The following is a 24,610-nucleotide window of genomic DNA, read 5'->3' on the forward strand; positions in this document are numbered from 1 at the left end:
GGCAGGGAAATTGTACGAAAATGACTTGCCAGAGGCTTGCAATTTATGCCTGTATACATTTCTGTGGTGAAATTTCACGCCTGCTAGCCACGCCGACTTGTACTTGGCGCTTCATCGGGAAGACTCCTCACAGAAGCATGCCTGTAGCCTTCCTGAGACGCCTCTGCCAGAGCTTTTGCCATTGGCATCCCAGTTCTGCTTTTCATTCTGGGACACTCAGTGCCTTGGAGCATCATAGAGTCAAAGTGATCATCAAAAATGTCTTTCTGGCATTCCAGTGTGATGTGATATTGCAGGGGTTTACATCATATAAGCGCTGAGCCTTAGAGCAGAAAAATCATAAAGAAACTCCTTGTGGAAATGCGCTTCTCTAACCCTCTTTCCCTCTCATGGCTTCTGATTAACCTAGATGGGGAGATGCTTTGGAAAAGCCAGAGCATATTAATGAATGGATTTGCATGCCTAATTTCTGTCCCTAATAATAAAAAGTTTTCCCTGAAATGTCTCTAGGCTGACTATAGAATGGGAATTTTTCTCCAGTTGAGCACCCATATCTAGGAATGGCAACGTGCACAGCGGTCATAATTCAGGCCTCTGAGGAGCTGGCCCTTCATGACTTAAAAAAGCAATGGGATTTTTAGGCTTTCACATCATATACATGGTTTTAAAAATATGTCCCCAATTTAACTCGTGTGGCATGTTGCTACTGCTGATGCACTACATTTTCTTGGTAAAATTTTCTGTTCCTCTGTGCATAAAACCTGTGAAGGACTACTTGAAAGATGAACTACAGTCTGCTGTCCTAGTGGCAGCGTAGCTTTCTTCCAGCATCCTAGAAAAAAGCAGCAGTAAATCTCAGGCCAAGTGTCATATGAGGTAAGAGAGTCTATCTGACATAATTTCTTTCTTAGAAACTTTCAGTGTTTAAAGTCTTTAAACTTCGGCACTTTGCCAAAATCCACAATCCCCACCACAAAATTAGAAGATATCTAAAAAAGAAGTCCCTTTCCAGGAATGACACAAACAGAAATGAATACGGTGAGAGGAAAAAATCTCCCACTGTTCAGGATAGATTAGACAGAACATTTCCCTTTTAATGTAAAGGGCACCGGGGATTTGGCCATGCACTTTAGTGAGCCTTAGAGAAATTATTATTTTCCAGTTACAGTTCTCAGACCTGAGTTCTGCTCTTCCCACAACTGATTATTTCCCAGAAGTCACATTTTTCATATTTCAGTTTGGTTTCTTTGATACTGAACTAGCTGAAACCAGGAGTCTGAAGAGAAGAAAAAACTAAGACACCTAGCTCTGAAGGAAGTCTTTTCCCCTTTTCTGCACTTATCAAAATTTAGTAATTTACCAAAACTGCTCAGGAACACAATTTCTACCCAGGCAAATTCCAGCAAGGTTGACCATCATTCTGCTTGGTTGAATTTTACAGTATCCTTTTAGGCCACTTAACATAAAAGAATCTGCTGCTGCAAAAAACATGGTGCAGCTTCAGTTCACATTTGCAGTTCATTTGTTCGTAGCTCTCAAAGAGACGAGCTGTTTTTCTTTTCTTTGGTGAAATTTATTTTACTGCGGGCAAAACATCAAATGGGAGAGCTGGACTGAGCTGTAGAGTAAGCCACAAGGGGCACACTATTACACTGGAACAGTCAATATTTTTCAAATGCTAAAGATAGGAAATATTTTAAATCCTTTTTTCCCCTTTCTGCTGGATATGCTGCTCAGTACACCCTGCCCACGTCCGTGGAGAGAGCTGCCAGCTCCCTTCGGAGCAGGTACCCTCCGTGGGGCCAGCAGACCAGGATGGGGCATGCAGCAGCATCCTTGGGAGGGGAGCAGCAGCCGGGTTGGGGATGTCCAAAATTCTGTTGGAGGCAGGCTCACCTGAGACTGTATCTGGGGACAGATCTCAGCACACCCTGTGCTGTGAGATGAGTGGAAAATTCATCCGGGCTGATAGTGGTTATGGGCGCTAGTAATGATATCATAGCCCAAGAATTTGACCATGTTCTACGGCTATTAAAATTTTAACCTGTAGCCTGTCAGGGATATTCGATAGCCGTTTGGTAATGGAAGACAAGGACATGATGGGAAAATGGTCATTGCCTGAAGTTTATTGATAGCTGTCGCATGTGAATGCAACACCCCTTTCTTCACTATGGTGCAACTTCAGCGTGTGGACGTGTGTGTTCACGAGCTATTTCAGCCTTGATGAGAGTGTGGTGTTCAAGGATCTCTTTTGACAGTGGGAGAGGTGAAAGGAGGACGAAAACACCAGTCACTCAGGGGAGAGCTTTCATCACAAGAGTGTTACATGAAAAGATAAAAAGGACTTCTCCTTAGACCTTGTTTTCGGTGAAATTCTTCCCCCTCTAGCTACAGGCTTTGTTTATGTGTGTTACCAGCACAATAGCATGAGCTAGAAGGTCACTTGTCTCCCTTTGGATTTACATGACATAATTGCTAAAGCCAGCAGGCTGGAAAATGGAAAGCTTTCCAGGTCTGCCTCGTCTCCTGTTAAAGACAATCCAGGAAGCTGCGCAGCCTGTGCTGAATACCCAGAGTTATACTGAACCCCGTGGCTACTTGCTACCCTTTAATGCATATTCAAATAAAAGGTACTCTCTGAGGGAAGCCTGTTATTGTGAACCTCTCTGAAACACTGGTGCTGGAAGTCTGTTCCAGCCCCCATATGCTCGTATCTCTCTCAGAGAGCCATTGATCTCATCGTCAGAATTGTCCCTCACCATCATGGTGGCTGCTGGGCAAAGAAAACCAAAGCATAAGGGTTAAAAAAGAACTTGAGTTAAAGACCAGGTTGGATGCTCAGCTGATGTGAGCTGGCACAGCTGGACAGTCGGAGAGAGCTGCCCCACAGCAGCAGGAGAGGTCCTCAGCTTCAGACCTCCAGGAAAGCGGTACATATGCTCAGGGAAGGGGGGGACTTTAAAAGTGGCAAATACTTCTCTCACTCAGACAGTCTGAAAGGCAAACCGCATTCTCATTTACTTCAGGAAAATGCCATTTAGATTGTAATTGAGAAAATTTGGTCGTAACAATACAAGCATTTTTCAGTGATGATCATACAGCTGAAATTTTGTCCAAAAAAGGCAGCGTTCCTTTGGTGTCAAGGGGACTTGTTTGGTGTGAAGGGTTAAAGATGCTATGGCTAGAGCTGGAAGCGTTGCCTATCATTAAAGAAGCGTAACACTTTCCTTTGAAAGACTTTTTCAATTGCTTATGATTTGCCAGATTTTAAACCAATTAGGCTGAAATTCTCCATGCTGGTTGCTTGTTTTCTGTTGAACTGTCTGGGAAAGCTTTCATCAGAAGTCATTCAGTCCTCTCTAAAAGAAAACTGGGAAAAACTGCACTGCTTTGCCTATAGTGAAAAAATAATCCTCTAACTATTATTACTAAGCAGCTGTGTGTTTTGCAAGGGAAAGGCAGGTACCTGGTGGCCTCCGAGGCCCCTCACTCAACACTCGGCACTAGCGGCATGCCCAGCAGCAGAGCGTAACTCCTCGGTTACCTGAAGTCCCACAGCCCTGCTCAAGTCACTTGGAGACTACATCCCTGTCTTCTGTCTAACACAAGTGATGAGTCGGTTAAGGCTGACAACAGGGAAAATTAAAAAATGACACAGGACTGTGAGAAGAGGCAGGGATGAAACACCAGCAAGGCACACTGGGACTGGAAACACTACACAGAGGAAACTGGGACTGTATTAAAAAAAAAAAAGAGGGAGCAGAGGGAATGGCTGAACCATAGAATGATATGGGAGACTGGGAGGGGAATTAGACGGTGAAAACTGCGAGTGGGATGAGGAAGTGTGTGTGTGTTTGTGTGCATGTGCATAAAGGCAGCCCAGCCCTCGCAGAATTGTGGAAGGAAAGGTAATGAACCGGGGGAGAAAAAAACAGGACAGAAAGTATTTAGGAGATAACAAGAAAATTTTGTGAATCTTGTACATATACTTAGTTTTGACAATTAGCTTTCAGCTTGTCACTGCTGAAAAATGTATTTGGGCAAAGTCTGAAAAGCAGTACTAAAGGGTAAGGTAGAACTTTCTCAGCTGACTTGGGCATCTTGTATTGTCTCCATTTACTGTTCTCAAAGCTGTGTATAAGAGCATGACCTGATTTTACCTCTTGTTCTTCCATTGCCTTGTGAAGGACCAGGAGCCGACACTGTTATTCATTTGTACCAAATCAAGCAGCTCTGTTTACGGTAGGACATAAAAATTGTACCTTTTCCCAAAAATCTTAATTTGGCTGGCTTGATTTTAAACTATCAGCTGGCATGAGGCCTCAGCCTGAGGATGAACTCAGCATTTCGGTGATGTAGCAAGGACTGAGTGTGTAGGTGAGGCTGTATCCCGCAGGGGAACTTTGCCATTTGGAAGCATTCACAAGCTGCATGTAAGAGATGGCCCGTGGGTCACGCCAGTGAGCCGTCGAGCCCACTGCTCTGCTTCCAATGGTGGCAAGAGGAGATGCTGTGTAGGAAGAACATGTGAGGCTGGTTGTTACGTGCAGCCCTTTCCCCTAGTATGCAGCATCCACAACTGTTGGATTAGGGATATTAGAGGGTATGTTCCTGCCTCATCCTTTTAGCATAAAGACCCATTAATTTGTCTAATCCTTTTTTGAACATGCTAATACTGTCTGCCTCCACAAGCTCCTGTGTTGGCAAGCTCCATAGGTTCACTACCTTACACAGTAGTGTAAGCAAGTATTTCCTTTTATCTCTTTTAAACTGATCTTTTGCTAGTTGCCTTAAGTGTCCCCTAGATCCCATACCAGGTTCTTGTAAACAACAGTTATATGTTTGGTTTAACCAGCACATTCATCATTTTATAAATCGTAATTACATCACTCCATCGCCTCCTTCACTCCAGAGCGGAGTCCCAGTATTTTCAGTCTTTGTAAGGCAGCAGCTTCAGTATCTCGACCATTTTTGCTGCCCTTTAACTCTACTACAAGAACGCACCAGTTTTTTATGTAGCAGCAACATTACACTCTCTGTCCTGTTCTAATAACTTGCTTACGAGTTCCAACGTTTTATTGGATTTTGTTTGCCATTGCATACTGAGCTGATGATTTCAGAGAACCATCAGCAGTGGCTCAGAGTTCTCTTTTCTAAGTTGTAACTCTCAGTTCCAAGTCTGATATAGATAATTTTTTCCTAGATGCATTGCCCTGGATTTATCTATATTAAAGTTCATCTGCCACCTTTGAGCCAACTCAGTTTGGTGAAGTCCTCATGGCCTGCACAGAATTTGACTGTCTGAAAGAACTTAGTATCAACTGCAGACTCTGCAATGCCAGTGACTTCATGGTATGAGCTGGTTCAGTTGCCATTTTAAATTAGTTGACTTGGTTAATGCTTATAAATCCCTAGGAAAAAGAAATCCCTCCAAAATCCCCTTCAGGTTTGAAGGTTAGTTTCCACTTCTCTAAGCTAGTGGAGCTCCATGGATTTCAATCACAAATGATTTATAGAGGTCAATAAAGCCAACTGTGTCCTGTAGGGAGAAGAGTGAAGGATATTGTCTCCAGCTGCCTTTTAACTCCTCAGAAAAGGGACTTTGCTTTATATTAGTGTCCTGGGATTGTTCTTGGTAGATATGAAATTTGTAATATAACCATACTGACAGAAGTATGAAGTAGCGTACGGCGCTAAGTTGTTGCTATGTCAGCTTATAATGAAAAGATGAAAATGTAAGCCCTGTCCTTTCAGATGAATCACATAAGTTATAATGAGTATTCCTAATTGCACTCCTGAGAGCTTTGCTTATGTAGAAATTAGGGTGTGTAGAAGCCCTGCAGTATGACTGGTGAAGGAGGTCCCCAAAGCAGGAGTGTGCAGACAGTGAAGGGCTTTCTGTGGCTGTAGCTCCATCTACTGGTACTAGTTGGCCTGATCGCCACCTTTTAGTCACAGGCTACAAGTGACTTGTTCTCTTTGGAGGTCTTCTTTAATGAAAAAAATTATGGTATATAGGGAGGAAGTAAATTCACCATGAATCTATTCTGATATCCTTTCAGCCAGAGACCCCTGTAACTTGGTGGTATTGTAGCAGTTCTTCATCTTAGTTTTATGAGACGTTGCACCTCATATACCCTGTCCAACATTGCCAACCCTAAACCATTAACAATCCACGAGTCAGGGCCCCCTAAATAATGAGATTCTACAAGTGCTGGATTTTTATCTTGGAGTCTTCACACTTTCTAAGTCTGCCATGGCCACAAAGGCTATTTTTCCCTTAATGGCAGTAACTATCTAGCAGTAACTTATCCCAGCAGGAGGATCCTTAAGAGAAAAAGCAAATGACACAAGGCCAAGGAATTTGTAATACCATTTGTTTCAAAGGTCAACTCTATTTAGTGCTGAGGGAAAATTCTGTTCTTACTTCCATTAGTGAAATTCATCACTGGCGACTGGACCTCAAAAGAAGTTGCATTTATATAACTAAACGAAAAATTTGGCCTCGTTCATCATGAAATTTCTCTCTGAGGTAGCTCTTTTTCTGAGAACTTTTGCTCCAGCTAAGACTCAGGCTTGTTTTTTGACAATTTCATTATTGGATATATTTACTTTTTATTTTAGGTCAGGGACTGAACCTTGGACTTGGCCCAGGAACAGCTGTCACTGCTATGGGTAGGTCAGGCATGTCTTAGAACGCAGATGACACCTCTGTCCAAGTCCTCCTCCTTTCTGTCCCCCAGCTCGTCCAGAGCCCATGGAGATTGGAGCCAGGGAATGGAGAGGAAGAGGAGAACGGCTCCTCCCTTCTTCCAACTCTTAGAGCTGGTAGCAAATTGAGAAGTGGACCTGGGAACTGGAGAACATTTCCGCTTCTCCTCTGTTCCTGAATTTTGAGTTAAAGCAACTGGTGATGATTCACCTTGTCTCTTATTCCAACAGCCCAAGGCTCTAAGCTGTCCCTACAGGTTCCCCAGGGCTTCAGATCCCAGGCCAAGGTATTTACAGTTTGAAAAACGGGTATATTGAGGACTCAAGTGCTGGATTCAATGCCAGTTTTTATACAGGGGACAAATGTAGCCAAGTACTAAGGTCTTAATCTCCTTTTCTAACCAGTAGGCCTCCCAATCCATTTCCCCATTTGCCATAACTTTGTATGTTATCTAGGTGGAACCACCTTGAGACCATCTGTGCCCTTTAGTGCTACTGAACAGTGAATCATATCCCAATACACCACATTGGTTTCTGGGCTGTCCAGCCTGTCCAGATCATGCTGCAGCTCCCTGTGTTCTTTCCAAAAACAGGGAAGAGGGTTCAGGTCTTACCGTGGCATAGAGCTGTGACCTAGCTGGGGTGTTCACCTGGACCCGGGAGTCTGGAAATACTTCCAGGTCATGCAATTTGGGAGTAAGACCTATGGTATCATTAATTAAATTACTAATTTATGCTAATGTATGTTTTCCACTTGAAAAGTAATCACAAAGAAAAATGGCTATGGTCCTTGTGTGGGACAAAAAAGAGGCAGCAAAGTGTTTATAGAAAACACTTGTCTCGTAACACTTATTGAACCTAAAACAACACCTAAAAGCCAACCATTCGTGGGCACTGCGAGTAGAACTGCCCAAGCGTGTAATCAGATCACTAGGAAGCCCCAGCACCTTTGTACAGGGCAACGGGGCTGAGTGAGGTCTCAGCTCTGCAGCCAGAGGAGTGCAGAAGGATCCTTTTCTGTGTAAAGAACCCCTCTGGGCGTGTTCTGATCTGCTGTTTATTGTGCCACACCACTGGTCCAGTGACATAGGCCACAGCTCGCTGAGATGACCAGGAAAAGGTGTTTGGATGAGATTAAAATCTCCAGTAATTCTTTTAAGATTACTAGTAATGCTGCAATCACGCATGGATCCACAGGGCTCAGTCCTTGCACAAGAGCCTCTCGAGCCAGGCACAAGAGGTCTGACGCTGGATGTGCTGGACACAAGCGTATGAATATTTTGTCCACAATCTCCAGAATCCTTGTAGAGATTTGCAATAATCTCACAGCAACAAAGGTGTTAAAACCACACCTAGACATAATCTGACTTGATCATTGTGTTCCCTTGAAAGGTAGCTTGACAAGTTAGTTGCCAAAACTTAGCTCAGGTTTCTGAACTGAAAGGTGCTGTGTCCTGGCAGGCTTAAGGCAGGTAATATTTTGCTAACGCCAAGAATTTAGGGCTCAAACATGTTGTATAGGAGGAAGCAGCTGAAACCTGCAGATTCCTGAGGACTTGTTTCCTCTCTTAAGGTGCAGGAGGTAGATCAACACCTCAAACAGGAACTCTATGAAGCCTATTAGATAACCAAAATTTAAGGTCAGAACTCCCAGAAACTACAATGTTTGATCTAGGAATGCCAGTTTGGCACGTTAAACCTCCCTTTGACTCATAATCCTTCACAGTCATTCTACCTTTTAACCCCATGTAACTGATTGCCAGAGCAATACCACCACGACAGAGGCAGAATTGGGACAGGTCACACACCATCCCTGCTCTACTGCTTCCTTCCTGCCCACGGCGGGCAGCAGTATGGGCTGCTGGGCAGGGTACTGACCTCTCACTTGAGAAACCAGGTTTCCTTTTCCTGCTCCTCCACAGATCTCCCATGCGAGGCCTTTGGCAAACAAGTTGCTTAGTGCCTCTGTATCTGAGTTTCCCACCTGTGAAATGAGAATAGCACTTCTCCTCTTTCCAGGAGCACCTTGAGGATAAATATAGTAAATTCTGAGCTGCTCAGGTTAGAAGGGGGTTTAGATAAGCACCATCATGGACCAAAAGAAACTTAACCCAGTGGGAGAAAGGGGAAAAGTCATGCTGAACTCAACTTCTAAAAAAAATTTAAATACTTTCCATTGCTGTTTACTGATTTTAATACATCAGATTTGCTTTTTCTTCTGATGGGTTTCTTTGTGTGTCAGCAAAGACCAATGTGTCAAATACAAAATACAATGTGCAAAATACAGCTAAGAAAGAAATACAGCATGCTCTCACTTTCAAGTTTTTCTTTTTGTAAGATTAAAAAGAGCAATGTCCTATTTGCATCTCAGTTTGAGAACTCGTGGTTCACTGTTCTCCACAGACAAGACCTTTCTGTACAACTTGGACAGCCTGGCAATGGAGCGTGAAATGCATCAGGACACTAGTGTTCAGAGACCAATTTCACAGTATACAGATAAAAATGGAACAAACAAGCTATCAGAGTTTTAAGCGCCCTTAACATTATTTTTTCAAATTCAGATGGGAAAATGATGAACATCAACATTTTTTAAAGTTATAAAGCAAATGCAAGAATACAATGGTTAGAGGAAGTGCAACGGGAGTCAGCATTGTTATCTGGTTTTGGAAGCTAAAGACTTGGTCAGTGGTCTAGTGATTTTCCAGTGCTTTTTCTTTAACTTTCTATGAAGGGCACAGATTTGTGATATCACTGGTTCTGCCTCTCCCACCTTTTACAGCTACATTTTAAAGCAGCATTTCACAGCAGCATAACTTTACTCACATCAGGAGTTATAACTGATGTACACAGCCAGAGAAATAATGAGAATCTGAACAGACTGATCCTGTACATATCAATAATCACTGCAGGACCTGTGTCACTTTGGGTTATTTCCAGGCATTCTGTGAGACAGAAGCAGAGTCAGGACTTTGGTGAAGCAGTTGCTGTGCGTATTTTCTGAGCAAGTTCTAACACAGTTTTAGCTTTCTGAAACGTGCACTTTCATTTCTCTTTAGCAATAAGCAACAAACTGTTGCTTCTCTCTGTAACCTTTGAAGGAAAGTCTCCTTAGAGAGAGCTTATTTACCAGCAGCTACTACACAGTGGTATCCAAAATACCATGAAATATTTTCTGATTCTAAGAGTAGGGACTTGCATGGTATCTTAGATATTTCTGCACTGCAGCTTCACGTCAAATAGAGATGTTTGATGAAAACACTATTTGGCATCTGTGCATCTTATTCCTTTCACCTTAAATTCATTGAGATAAATTATCTCCCTATGTCCACCCCTACTCCTTCCATTCTTTGGAGAAGTCTAAGCTTGTGTTCTTCAAGGTCATAGGCTTGGGGAAATTTTTGTACAGGAAGAGTTAGATTCATTAAAACCAGCTTGCATATATCACGTATAATACCTATCACAAGGATTACGTGTTATACCTGTATCAGTATTTGCATACAGACATCCCAGCATGCACATACCATTTCTGAGTCACACCTATCTTTTTAGTTCCCTGTATAAAGTAATACGAAATTAACTACCGGCTTTTTTTCCTTTTCCTTTTTTTTTTTTTTTTTTGAAAGAATGTAACTGCTTGTTCTGGTGTGTCCTTCCTTAGATCTTCCTCAAAGTACAGTAAAACTCCTTGCATACTAACAGAAAATTTCCATTTTTTCACTCCTTTTTAGCTATGAAAGCCGTTCTTTATTACTGTAGTTTTGACCTTTATCTCTTCTCTGCTCTTTGTTTCTCTTTGATACTTAAGAGGGAAAGTGCAGCCTTTCCTCACTATACAGTTTCCATGCTACGCTAACCACATTCTGCTATCTGGACTTCTACAAGTAGCTTAAGAGACTTGAATAGCACCCATCAATCATGATCTTTACACCTCGAGTTTGAACTCAAAGGTTAGATACAAATGCCAGCTAAACTTGGACAGGTTTTTAATTGACACCATGTGTGGGATTCATACTTTGTAGGTTTAAATAGGCAAAAAGTTAAGATCTTTCCCCCATCATCCCAGCTGGCTGCAGAGAGTGTCGCTGCGGCATGCATAGTCTGTGGTTTGCAGTGCACATCCAGGTTGCAGGATGAAGGAGAAACCACACCAAAGATCAGCGCCCATTTGCGATGTTGTTGTAGCTGACCTTACTCTTCTCCTCACTAATGTTCATGCTGCGTCACGCGGCAAACCGCTATACAAAACTAGCACCAATGTAATTGTGCCTTCTCAAGAAATCTTAGCCCTGATTTTATGTCTAGCATAAGGTCAGTCAAAGTTGCAAGGTAGTTTTTTGATACTTTCCAAAGAAAGAATTAATAACCAGACTACTGCCATAAATATATTAAGTAACTTTAATGCTGCTTAGCATAAGTCTTTGTTATATATTTTCATCCATATACTCCAGTGTAAATGTATTTTATACAATATGAAGTATTTTAAAAAGTATATGGCTCTAGATAAAATGTTCAAAAAACAAGTTTCAATGCAAGCAGAGAATTAGAAAAAAAATCAGCCAGAGTACAAAATCTTTGGAAGATAAAAATTTCAGAAAACAAGATATACGAAAACACCCCACTGCAGTAATTCAGGATGACCAAGTGGTTCCAGTAGTCAGAAGGGCTGCCACTGGCTGCTATGTCATCCTTAAGAACCTGTCCGGGGTCAGCAGGGACTGAAGGGCACTACTGAGGTGGCTGGTTCTCAGAGATCCTTGTACCTGACATGTTTGATAAAGTAACCTTCACAGCAGACACCCTTGTTGGCTCAAGGAGAACGAGTAGGCCTGGGAATGAATAAAGTCCTGTCTTCCCTTACACAACCACTGCTGGTCTCTGCAGAAGATTCAGGTGCACTGGCAAGATGTGGTGAGCAAGTTGTCTTATGAACGACAGGGAGCCTTTAGTCTCCCACGTTATCAATTTGGCACTATTCACGAGAATTATTCACTAGCATTATTAAAAAAAAGTTTCACCATCTGCAGAATGCCATGAGTGTTAGGGAGCAGAGCATAATGCTATCGTTTAGTTTGTTAAATTAATTTTCTATATATAATATCGCATGTCATTATACAACAGGGATATTCATGAGAGGCTCAATTAAACTTCGTTTGTGTCAGAAGCAAACTCCATAGTGGGCGGACCGCTTTGCATTCCACTGCTTTCAGTAAGATGTTGCATAGGCATCTGTCCAAATGGAAACACCTTTACAACACTGCAGGTTTAGAATACAACAAATAACACACTGCAAGAATTGAGGTCAGACATTATTCACCATTTGGTAACATTCCATTCAAATGATATTGACTCACATAATAAGTAACAAATGCAGCACTTGAAGTAATAAAAACAAAGCTGTACTCCAACAAAGTAAAACAGTGCAAATATTCCTGTTAAACAAAAATATACCATGTATATACACACACAACACAAATGCACTGTTTTGTTTTGCAATATAAATAGATCTGATTAAGCTAAATTCCTAAAACTAATGAACTACTGACTGACAGTCTCAAACAGTTTCCCTCTACTAAGGAATACAGTAAGCTTTAAGGATCAGATGACCATAGCTGAATATAGCTATAAAAGAGTATCAAAAGATTTCACTGGATGGATATTTAAAATATATTCTCTGTACATCAAAGTTAATAATACATATACTAAGTCAGTATCACAAAGTCAGCTTGGGCTCTGATCATGCAAGGAGCAGCACACAGAAAACCCATGACTCTACAAGGAGCCTCAAGGCTCTACCTCTGTGGAATGCACTGTAACGCTGCAAAACACTTAAGGCCCAATCCCAGGACTTAACAAAGGGGGAGCTTTTTAGCTGCCTGTGCAGTTTACATGTTGGTTTAGTTTCCATTTTCTTCCTCTTCTGATTTAGCACTAGAATTCTGTTTTCTGGTAACGATACATCTGTTTATCCCTGAACTCTATAATACCATGCAATGAGTATGCTTCTAATGAGGACACAATAAAAGTAAAAATTAGAAAGGGAAGAGACGGAAACTTGTTTTCTGTTAAGGAAATCCTGATTAGGGGTTATTTGCATTTCAGCACTTTAAAACAGATTTTAAGAAAAAAAAGTCTTTTTGGAATTAGAGTACAGTAAAACAGACAAGTAGCACTTAATTTGATCTGAAGTGGTACACTCAGGCATTAACCTCTCTTCAACTGCTATAGCCTCCATCTCCTTAACGCCAGGGCTGTGCTGCAACCATAACAAACAGCTGTTGCAAAGGCAAAAATCTAGAGGAGGAGCAGGGAAAAAAAGAAGAAAAAAGAAAAAAGTGAATCATACATTATATTGTTCTACTTTTTTTTTTCTATTCTAAATGAATACAGGAACACAAATGATTCAAAAGTTACCTCCCCTAGCCAAAATGCTTAAGGTAAAGATCAGTTTGGGATCCTCTGAAGTTTTCTCATGAACCTGTCTGTTATAACCCCATGTTATTGCTTTTAACTTACTTGCTTGCTTCCGAAGACATTTTGAAATAGAATATAAAACAGAATGTCTGCATAAGTTATGGTACAAAGTAATCATGTGTGTATGTTCACCATGTATTTCAGTTTTCTCGTATCTAGACTGATCAAACATTAATCTCAGATTTGTTTCCAAGTGAATGCCTTTACCAGCAAACAACTAAGAATACATCCCTCTAAACAGCAGAACTTTCTTACTTGCAGAAATACAGAAACAGCTTCAAATCTGACCTCGTTGACCAGATAACCAGCCATTAGAACAACTTCCTGAGAAAGGGCAGGAAGCTGCTATTGTTCAAGAACTGAACTGAATAGATTTGAACTGAAGGTCATGCCACAGCAAACTTGAATATATAATGTAAACCAGAAGGAAGAAATGGGAAACTGAATTGCTGAAAAAAATAGTTTCTCATACTGCCCAATGCTAACGATGGATTCTGTCTCTCAGAACATATGAATTCAATCATGTCATAACAACCTATTCCTTGCTTTCCATACAAGTGTTAATTTGACAAAGTTTTGAATAGATGCTACACCGTTGAACTATCACCCATATAAAATGAATACGTATATTTTTAATCACAGTATACAAAAGTAATTTTAAAAGACAAGATGTTAGCAACCTTTTATTTTTTTTCATGTAGATCACAGGACTGTTTTAATGAAGCATTTCAAAGGATTACATTTTTTTTCTGTATGTTCTGGCTTTCTAATTATATACTTTTGGAAAAAATGCAAAGACTAAAGACTACAGTTATCTGATTCACCATTTCCCAGCATCTCTTAATTAAAAATATTGAGGCAAGTTACAGAGAGTCTCTTCCTCCCCTATCTTGACAGGGATCTGAGGGGCTTGAAGAACTGAATTCTTCCTTAGAAAAATAGTATGGAAGGGGGGAAGGGTCTCTTGGAGTCCCCAGTACCCTGTTGTCAGACAAAATGACTGCAGTGACCATATATTCAGTGGCATCTGAACATACTGAACAAGGACTGAAGAGCTACACTTAAGGGTAGAATTTGAGACACTTTTTTAGTATAAAGCCCTCCCTTCGTTCAGGCACAGCTATGAGACACCACCCCTGTCCTTGTGCCATATGGCCATACAGGGATCCGATGTCCTCGAGTGTGTTACTGGCAAGTGGGTAATGGTGAGGCACTCTGGACTTGGAGACTGACATGCCCACCTCACCCCTTCAGAGACTGGCTTGCCAAAGGCCTTTCCTTTTTATTCTCCTCTTGCAGAGACAATGTGAACCTTACACCTTACGTTCATCTGTTTTTATCTTAAGGTGAACTGAAGGTGTTTACTGTGCAAAATTTATAGTGTATTTAGTTTCAAGGACAACAGCTACCCACAGAGGGTTTTAGAAGCTTAATAAATATATATAGTTCCCTGAGGTACACAAGACCCTCTGGATGGTACAAAAAAATAAGAGCAGTAGTTTCAGTTCTTTAAGTTAAGCCTACTGGCACACCTCTACTTGCCCTTCAGGAGTCCAGCCAGGGAGAAAGCTAGAGCCTGGTATATTCTCTGACTCACCTACGCACACCCACATCACCAGATACAATGATTCAGTGATGATGCAATTACAGGGAGAAAAATGCAGTCTGAGTTTAGGCTATCAATAAAAGCACTCTAATCCTTGCCATAAGAGACAGCAGGGCCCTTACAGATAACTTTTATGCCTGATGTAGTAAGCACATATCTGGAGCTTCACAAGGAGCTAGGTTTTGTCCCCATGACATATTCAGGACTATCTAAATGGTATAAAAAAGGCAACTGAAAGTTTGAGCACAAGCATGAAATTCATGCTGATGCTTGGATGAAGGCTCAGTTGTTATCTTTTTCTTCTATTCTAATAACCAACATTGCTTTTACAATATATCTCATCTAAAAATTATAAGCTGTAGTGATCATATATTTAAAACACTATAGTGAAGAGCAGCAACTGAGCACCTATCACATTAGCATTAGCTTATTCCAGTATTTTTTGCATGTCACTGTTAGACACTATTTGCTGCTCTCAAAGACAATCCTTTCTCTCACAGCTCCTCCTTCTATTCCAGCTTACTGTTAAGTTCCCAAGTTGAATGGTTGGCTACAAGGGCTTACAATAGAATTCTGTTCCCCGGATACAAATATAAGAAATACATACCGAGGCTGCTATGCTTATGTTATATTCATGATCAGCTAGAATCTTCTCTTGTGTGGTGGAATTGAATTTGCGGGGAAAGTGATGCAGAGATGTAGTTGCTGCTTGCAGTAGAAAAGCTCCAAAATAAAAGACAAAAGTAGCCCCATGGAAAAGAAAATCCTGAAAAGCAAATAACAGAATCGGTCTGGCTTGCAATACATATCTAATTCTTCTAGTCTCAGTACAAATGAAACCCAACACTGAAGCATGAAACGAGCACTGATAACAGTAACTTTAGATAAGCAATGTTAAATCCATCCGAGAGCTTAACCTGGACATGTTTTCACAGCTGCTTGCAATTATAAGCAACTCACTAACATAATTAGTGATAAAGGGCAACGCTCCCTCTCACCAAACCCTATATTCTTTCAAATTAAGAGGCACGTGCTCATCTATATAGAATAGAATAGAATAGAATAGAATCATACAGGTTGGAAAAGACCTCTAAGATCATCGTGTCCAACCGTCAACCCAACACCACCATGCCCACTACACCATGGCCCTAAGGGCCTCATCTACACGTCTTTTAAATACCTCCAGGGATGGTGACTCCACCACTTCCCTGGGCAGCCTGTTCCATACGCTGACCTTTTAGATCACTTTAAAGCTATTAGAACTTACAGAACTCTCCCTTCATATGGCTTAGATAAAAAAAGAAGGGACATACAGGCCAACTTTATCACAATTTAAGTAGTACAACACAAGCTTGCAGTCCCCCAAATCCCTTCTCAGCTGTAACCTAAGCTCCAAAAGTCCCCCCTCCATGCTTAAATTTTGCTTCTGTAAATGCCCAGAAACACCTCAGCCTTGACCCAGCTGAACTTTACTTCCCGATACAATCAGAATCCAAGAACTGAGGCATTTCCTCAACTCTCTCTGACTTAGCTCTACCCAAAATACAGTAATTCATGAAAATACTGTGGAATAAAATGCCTGAGACTTGAGAGGACAGGAGTTAGGATTTAGTTTAAATATGCTTCTCTCCTGGCCTTCTCTAGGTGATTCCCTCCTCTGTGGTGAATGCTAGCTGAACACAAGGTTTAAACATCTAACTCTCATTTCTGGATTCTATCACTGGAGCACATGAAAAAGCAGCTCGGGTGCCTAAATCTCTTTCTGGGTTGTATTTCAGAGTCCAGTGTTCCACGCAGCAAGATCCAAGACATGTTCCAGTACAGTTTTAAAATGTCTAAATTATTCTTCCAACATCTTCTTCTGTTGTTGAGCCTGCACAGCTGACATTTACATTGCACTCAGTTCCTGAGTCCATAAAAGGTATACTTTGTGCCTATACCAATACAGGTCTGCAAAAGCCATAGACACAATTTTTAAAATTATACACAAGTATAGGAATGCTTTTTGATGATATCCACGTTATATAGTCTATCTCCAGCATTAATGGATTCTTTATGCACTTTTAATTCACTTGAGTGCAATGGACTACCAGTATGCCAAGAGTGAGAACCCAGGGTACACCATGTACGAGTCCATCACAACAGCAGACAGCATTCACATGCGCTAGAAATTACCGTGCAACATCCTTACCTACTGACTGTCTGATATCAAAGTGAGAATGTGCTGCATTTCCCTGTTTAGAGAATTGTTTCTTCGTAGATGTGAGATTTTCTTTTTATTGAAAGAATTTTCTTTTCAAACTCATCAGTTGTTCCATATTTGATAGCAGCTAAAGCTACTTAAATCACACCCTAGTCAGTTTTGATAAGTTATGATATAAACTGCTACTACAGTTTCCCGTTCCACTTAGATCAGGAAATAATTTTCTCTTAATTAAGAATCATTTGATCATTTGAGGTTAGGTCATAGAGTGTACTGTTTTTCTTAATGACTTCTAATTACTGGGAATCCAAGTTTTGGCAAAACAGTTGCCGTAATTCCCAACTTCTGGTTTTCCATCCTGGCTGGGTTGTTGGGTTTTTTTTTCCATTTTTTAAAAAGTTACTTCCTCTTGGAGTATCACCAGGAGGCCCCACTGACATCAACAGAACTGAGAAGGTAAGAGGGCAGAGGGTGGCCTCCTGACCTAGCTGGATAGCCTTTATGTGCTAGGCTTGCCAGATCTCAAGCTTTGTGCATAAGACACATTCCCTCAGTCTCCAGCTCTGCTATAACGTCTGTACCTCATAGAAAAAAATAGTAGGGACCTCCTCCAGCATGAGAATGCTGAAGCATCGGAGAAGCTGCAGTGCTCTGCTGCAGCTGGGGGAGGCACTTCTCCCCACCAGACGCTTACTGTTGTGGCTTCCCCCCACTCACTCGAGCTGGCAGAGAGACACGCACATCCCTCATGCTACCGCCTACGCGCACCATGTCAGACTGCACGCAGTGTGTGTTCACTGTGTGGACCCCGTATCATGGCCTGACGTACCCATTTCATAGCATAGGATTCCGGCAACCTGAAAGGTCTGCACAAGTCCCCCGGTAATCAAGGACATCCATTATTCTTGGGCTGCTAAATACCTAGCATGCAACTATGTCAGTGCTACCAGCTGTACGTTTTTGGCACCACTGCACATGAAGGAGCACAAATAACTCCATGAGGAAGAGAGTTCTGACTGCATACAGGAGAGGTATTTTCAGAAGACAAACTCTTTAATCTCCTTCATTCTCCTGGCAGCAATTACAGTGAAGCTATGTAGCATCAGTAAAGTTTCACGTTTGTATGGTTATGGTTTCTGTGACCAAAAAACCCAAGACCTTATGAGGGAGGGTTTTTTGTTTTTTAGTAATTGTTAACATGGTGCCTAACTCTCCCTTGCCTCCACACTTGTATAATTATTGAAACCTCATACAAAGGGTATGTAAAACACTACCAGATCTGCATGATATGTTAGTTCACATCTAATTTTGTAAACGAGTGTGTTGTGAGTCAGGCTGTAAAGGACAGTATTTGTCATACCATCTGGTTTAACAGAGTGATGTACAAAGTGACGTACCTCCAATACGGTCTATATTTTCCCCCATCTTTTCACTGTGTACTATTTTATTTTTTAAGTATCTGTATTAGTATCAATGGAGCTATTTATGACATAAGGTATTACTCAATGCAGGGCTGTCAGAATCCCATGCTATTTTTAAAAGTTGCATTTAAACTCCTGGAGTCTTAAACCACATTTGTTCATGAATCTCTACGTGAAGCTACAGTACTCCAATATAACTAAGCCATGACTCTTCCCATTTTTTACCTCATCTAATGGCCTGTAGCTTCCGAGTTCTATTCTCAATTTAATTTACTAAATAGCAAAACCCATGTATTTATCTAAATACATGCCAACCTAAAACAAACAGGTGCACCTTTTTATTTTATAGTAATAGTTTTAGTGTTTCTAGTAATTAATTATTTGCAGCAGAAGATTAAAAAATCCTTGTGAAGTGCTGCTAAAGAGTTTAATGCCAACAAGTTACAGAACATTTGGATTCCTGAAAATAGTGGTCAAATGATCTACTTAGTGTTATCCAGCTGGAAGGGGCTGGATTTCAGCCACTATCTTAGAGATAAAATGATTCAATCTGCATTTATTTAAGATGTTGACTTAGTTATGACAGCTTTTTAGATTAAGTTACAGAGCCTCACAGATGCAGCTTTTATACAAGTCATGTAGCAATTTCCTGGCATAGAAAGTTTTTCAGTAGTTTATCATATACAAGAGGACAAAATTAACAGTACAACAGTACAACAAATCACAAATCATCAGGCAGCCAATGTGTAAGACACACACAATTGTTATAAGATGAACATTTGTATAGCATTTTCAACCTATAAAAGGCTATGCCCTCACCCAGCAACTCTTAAATAGATGCATGACTGTAAATTGGCAAACAGTTTCAATGAAACCCAGGACACTATTAATTTACTTAAGTTATGCACATGCTCAAGGGCTTTGTTGCATCATAACTTGTGAAGATGTCGCAGCATAAATCCCTGTAAAGGTCTCTGTAATTGTAACTCATTATTACTCTAATTAGTGTCTGTATTGTGCTGGAAAGCTGACACTATATGTATGTGTATTCGCTATCAAAGTGCTAAAGTTTGTTTTAATAGAATCCAGTCTGTTACCACTGATGGGCTTTGAAGTTATCAGTTAGAGCCCCAAATTCATGAAGCTCTATGATTTGCTTTAAAGACCTTTTGTTTTAAGGGACTGTCCATGAATAACTTGAATAGATAAATAACCACAGATGTTGATACTGAAGCACGTAATTCCAGCTACGATCAAGAAAAGTGTCAATAGGAAAACTAAGCCACATAGGAGGAAGGTGAAGGTGATCAGCAGTTACAAACAGCCATACTTCAATGTTTTAGAAGTTCTGGTCCTTTTGGAAGATTTTTTGGAAATGCCCATTCTGATCCCAGTTTTGCCACTTCTTATTATTCACTTCCAGTAATATAAGAGTGAGTGATACCATCTCGTGCTCAACTACCTAAGCACTAAAAACTCAAAGTAGAAAACAGTTAATGACAACAAAGGAGTACATAAATTAGCAGTCAATAACCTGAGGTATCCATGTGGTTGGTAAAAACTGGAGCCAACAGCTTTCCTTTTTTAATAGGAAGGTACAGTCTGTGAGAACTACTGGCACAAGCCATAACAATCCATTACAGCAAGAATCAAGTCTTGTCTTCACAACGAAGAAAAGCTGAGCAGAATATAATGGTAGTCTCATCAGGCTTCCTCTAAGAAAGAGAAATGTTAAGTCTCCTAAAAAGGTGTTAAGCTGTATCATACTGCAGGTTATGCTGAGTTTGACTACCTAAGGTCTAACAGCCACTCACCAATGCTGCCCTAGCTTTAAGGAATTGCCCCAAAAGTCAGCAGTCTTAGGAACTGGAGGTGCTTTAGTCCAGTCCGTGCTATCTCAGACAACCACATCACACAATGTCTTCACAAATGTATCACTTCCTTTACAATATTAGATGTATTTTTCTACCCCCCATTATTCACAGGGTGTTACTACCACTTCTCTAATAGTCAGGAAATATTTTCCGATTTCCAGTCCTCAATTATTTCTGGCCATTTAAACCAATTTGTTGTCATGCCTTGTTAAACTAGTCCTCTTCCTGCTGCTTATGCATTTTATGTACTCATAGAGGACAAGTATACTCCTTCAATCAGTTTCAAAAGCCGGGCTCTTTTAGCCTCCATCTTAAAACAGGTCCTGTATTTCCTCCGTCATCCTTGTAGCCCTACTCTTTCTTTTTACAGTTTTGAATTCCTCTGTTTTGAAAAACTTTCTGCTAAAACAGAAGGCCAGGCGTTAAGACTTAGGATCAGTACTTCTCATGAAATGATTTTCAGTTTATAAACCAAAGGGAATCCTTAAATAAAGAAAAAAATCTTACCGTCTGGTTCCAGTTGACAGCAATTCTATTTGCATAACCGAAGAGGAACACACACAGGAACACAATGGACAGGAACCACGCAGTCACCGCTACAAACATTACCCATCCCTGCAGGAGTGGCAGTGGAACTCGGGTAGAAGCTACCAAAATCCAGACTATCGTTCCAAACAGCTACAAGGAAAGGAATACAGACGATGAACTTGAGAGATAACTTTTATTCAGTCCTTTCTGCCTAAGAACTAATATCACACATTAACATGTCCTCAGATTACTTTCAGGAATCAAGAGGAAACACTTCAACAGTACTCAGAGAGCCCAAGTGCCATTCTCAGAAATGATAGGCACTAAATGGCAGTAAGACAAAGCCACTCTGAAATTCTTAGAAGCTCTTAAAATAGTCTTGAAAATGGGATTTACAAATCCAGGTGACTTGCATGCTACTGCTGAAAATTTTACCCTTACTCTCATTTTGAGGGAAATATAAGAAATGTGAAAACATGGTTCACACATATACAAATCTCTCTCTATATATACTAAAGTTATCATGACAGGGATGTATATCAGATTTGGATTCAATCTCATAGTGTTTAGTTTTGTAATCCTAATCAGAGGAGATACAGAAAAGAGATGAAACTGCATTCTCTTTTCAGTGCATTTGTAATAAAATGCTGAAAGAGAACACAGTAAAGTAAAGTAAAAGAGAAAAATAGAATACAGAATAAGGCGAGTTGTAAATTATGTCATAATGACTAGAAAAACATACAGCTTCCCAGAATTATCATAACCCGGGGAAGAGTTCAGCACCACCCATTTTCTTTTCAGCATACGGATCACAGCAAATGATGTACTCTGAGGCTTGCCTGGTTTAATCAACTCTTGGCCTAACAAAGGGTACTATCTCTCCCTGCAAATCCTGCTTCTTTATAAAAAAGGATAACTGGAGAAAATTGTAATTGCCATCTGAAATATGTTCATTTATTATGGAAAGATTTAAATTCATAATCGAACCTGATGTGTAGTGACAGCTACAATCAATTTCCAAGCAAGTTACTACCTTCCTGTTTAAATCCTACAGATTTACAACAAAGTCAGAGGCTACATTTTCAGATTCAGAGAACTTTCTTTTGAATCGAGGTTGGATGAGAGAGACCTTTCAAAAGATGCCTGATATAAAATTAGTTGGTTCCTCTCTCGTGTTACATTGCAGCAGCATATATGTAAAGATGCATTGCTAGTCTCAGTTCAAAACTCCCAAGGGTTTATGTATTAGCCTTCAAGTTGTTCTCTAGGGTTCCTTTTTTAGCTGCTGTGAAGAACCAAACTTTCTCTAGTTTCACAAGACTGCAGGTGCAAGTCTGTTACTCAGAGACCAGATAGTGATGGGCAGTGAGGAAGCAGAAGGAATAGGAGAAAATGTCTGTTAAACAAAAAGCAGAGACACATGAGGTGTTTTCAGTATTTTGAATGTGCAATCTTGCAGGCTTCTTTAAAAATAAATTCAGAAATCTACTGTAGAGACTGCTAATCTCAGCGCCCACTGTCATGCCGTTTCCCTCATACTACACCTGTCCACTTCAGCTCGGCTGATTTAGCGCCTGGACTTGTGCTCAGAGCTCTTTGCTCCGGTGGAGTTTTACAGCTTGCAGTGTGGGATCCATCTCACAGACTGGGACCCAAGCAGTACTCAGCTCTGACCCCAAAAAAAAAAAATATTAATAAAATCAATGAGTTCGGCCAAGTTGGTTTTTTGTTTGTTTGTTTTTTGTTTTTTTTTTTCTTCTCCTACTAAATTAGCGCCACAGCTCTGCCGAGCCTCATACTCGGCCTTAGCTCAAAGGTCCTCAGCCCTGTGTACACCAGTAAGGTCTTACACGCACGTGAAATTAAACATACTCGTAGGAGTTCGCATAGGACCCGTCACACATGCACACAAAAACCAGTGTAACTCTCCAGGGTGGATTTTTGGGTCCGGGGCTCCGTGTGGCTCTTCCCACCTCTACGGGCCTCCCGGTGCCGCCCGGCCAGGGCGGGGGGAAGCGCCGCGCCGCCGTCGCCCGGCCCGAGGTGAACAAACACGCCGAGGCAGGCCGGAGGGAGCGGGGACGGGTCCCGCTGCCCTTCCCGGCATAACCCCGCGTCCCAGACACCGGCCCCGGAGCCGGAGCGGGGCAGCCCGGGGGCTCCCCCCTGCCGCAGCCTCGGCCGCCCGCACCTTTCCCACTCACAAAATGGCAGGTGAGGAGCGCGGGCGACGCGGGGCTGCTGCTCGGCCGTCCCCGGGCGGAGGCACGTCCTCCTCGGCTCCGGGCACCACCGCCTACACGGGAAGGAGACGGGCACCGGGCAGCGGTCAGCAGGCGGGGGGGCGCGGAGCCGTGCCGGGGCGCTGAGGGGAGGGAAAAGCGCGGGAAGGCCGGTGGCGGGTCCCCCCCCGCACTCACGATCTCCAGGAAGATGACGGCTCCCGAGTAGGTGCGCAGGATCTCCAGGCCGGAGGGCAAAGTGACCCGGGGGGGCGGGAAGTAGGCAGCGGGGTTGGGAGGCGGCGGCATGGACGAGGTTCCCCTGGGCAGCATGTTGCTGTGGCGGCGGCTGCTGCTGCCGAGCGCGGCGGGGACGGCCGAGCCGCGGCCAGGTGGGCGAGGAGGAGGAGGCGAAGGAGGGAGCAGGTGCGGGAGAGCCTGTGCGCGCCGCCCCGGCCGCCTCCCTCCTGCCCGCCCCAGCGCTGGGCCCGCCCCGCCGCCTCGCCTCGCCTCGCCCGGGCCTGGGCGGACGTCCCCGGGGTGCTAGGGACCAGACCTGCCCGGCTTCACCACGCCCGGCCGGGCCCCCGGGCCGCCCTGGGCGGAGGCCGCGGCGGTGCGGGCGGGCAGGGGCAGTTTCTCCCGGCCGAGCGCTGTGCCCGGTGGTGGGGCGGGCTGGAGGGCGCTGCACCCCGGCCCCCGCCTCCCGGCTCCCCCGAGGAGCCGTGCCGTGAGTTGCCGGTGGCTTTCGGCTTCCCCGGGAGCGCTGTGGGTGTTTGCACCGGAGCGCAGAGCTCCTCGTTCTCAACTCCTGAGTCAGATCCAGCCAGACTTACAGCGTTATTTCCCAATGCCAGTTTGCAAAAGGTTGTTATTTACCTTCTGGTTACAGATATTTCAGGCTTCAAAATTATGAGGTTGCACCTTTTTTTTTTTATAAGACGCCAACTAGGTTACCCATTCAAAATACTAAAAACATTTCCTGTGTACCTGCTTTCTGTCAGTCTGACTCAACTGTGCGCAACTACTTAAAAGTAATAGAAAACGTTTGTTTAATGTAAAAGTTTTGGGTAGGTGAGGGTCTAGAATGGTACATGTTCATCAGACCACTTATCTTCTCATGCTGCTTAGTATAAATATCTTCCCCAGATGAAGGATCCAGCAGTTTTGTTACTTCTCCCTGTGTGGCTTAGGATGGGGTTGTCCTGTCGCTGGGATGACTAAGCACTGTTTCAGTCAGTGTTACCCCATGCAGTTTCTGGGTGTTTATCCTCAACATATACGGTTGCGATTTTAAAGATAACATTTTAAGAAGGTTTCATACAAGTGCATGCATCTGCTCCAGAGGTTGAACCAGCTAGGGCGTTAACACTGTATTCCTGTATTTTTAGATGCGTGATGTTTCTCAGTTGTGCTTTTGTGACGACAAGAAATGCCTCAGCCTGAGATGCCTGTCTTCCCCACCCCAATCCAAGCTCTGGGTGGGGAGCAGTCGGCTCCTCTAAACACAACTCATATGTCCAGCATACCTAGTACATAAATAGGTTTGGGACACTTCTAAAATGCAGTAATAG

At 42.3% G+C, this 24,610-nt stretch overlaps 1 protein-coding gene across 1 annotated transcript; it reads right to left on the reverse strand.

Annotated features, from left to right (window-relative positions):
- Positions 1-11,088: 11,088 nt before the first annotated feature.
- Positions 11,089-23,376, reverse strand: MAL2 (mal, T cell differentiation protein 2). The gene is made up of 4 exons (XM_075141247.1): positions 23,235-23,376; positions 20,794-20,964; positions 15,396-15,554; positions 11,089-13,002 (listed from the first exon to the last, which is right to left on the reverse strand). Exons 1-4 carry the CDS (start codon positions 23,367-23,369, stop codon positions 12,931-12,933), a joined length of 537 nt encoding a protein of 178 aa, XP_074997348.1. The 5' UTR covers positions 23,370-23,376; the 3' UTR covers positions 11,089-12,930.
- Between the last annotated feature and the right edge of the window lie 1,234 nt (positions 23,377-24,610).

This window comes from Calonectris borealis, chromosome 2, assembly GCF_964195595.1.
Source record: "Calonectris borealis chromosome 2, bCalBor7.hap1.2, whole genome shotgun sequence".
Lineage (NCBI taxonomy): Eukaryota > Metazoa > Chordata > Aves > Procellariiformes > Procellariidae > Calonectris > Calonectris borealis.

What these genes read in the sequence shown, in the direction of transcription:
- MAL2 (XM_075141247.1), bottom strand. Translation starts at nt 23,369, where the DNA reads ATGCTGCCCAGGGGAACCTCGTCCATGCCGCCGCCTCCCAACCCCGCT. An exon ending in CCGTCATCTTCCTGGAGATC is followed by an intron (nt 20,965 to 23,234) that starts GTGAGTGCGGGG and finishes CTTTCCTTGTAG; the next exon opens with CTGTTTGGAACGATAGTCTG. An exon ending in CTGTCAACTGGAACCAGACG is followed by an intron (nt 15,555 to 20,793) that starts GTAAGATTTTTT and finishes TTTGCTTTTCAG; the next exon opens with GATTTTCTTTTCCATGGGGC.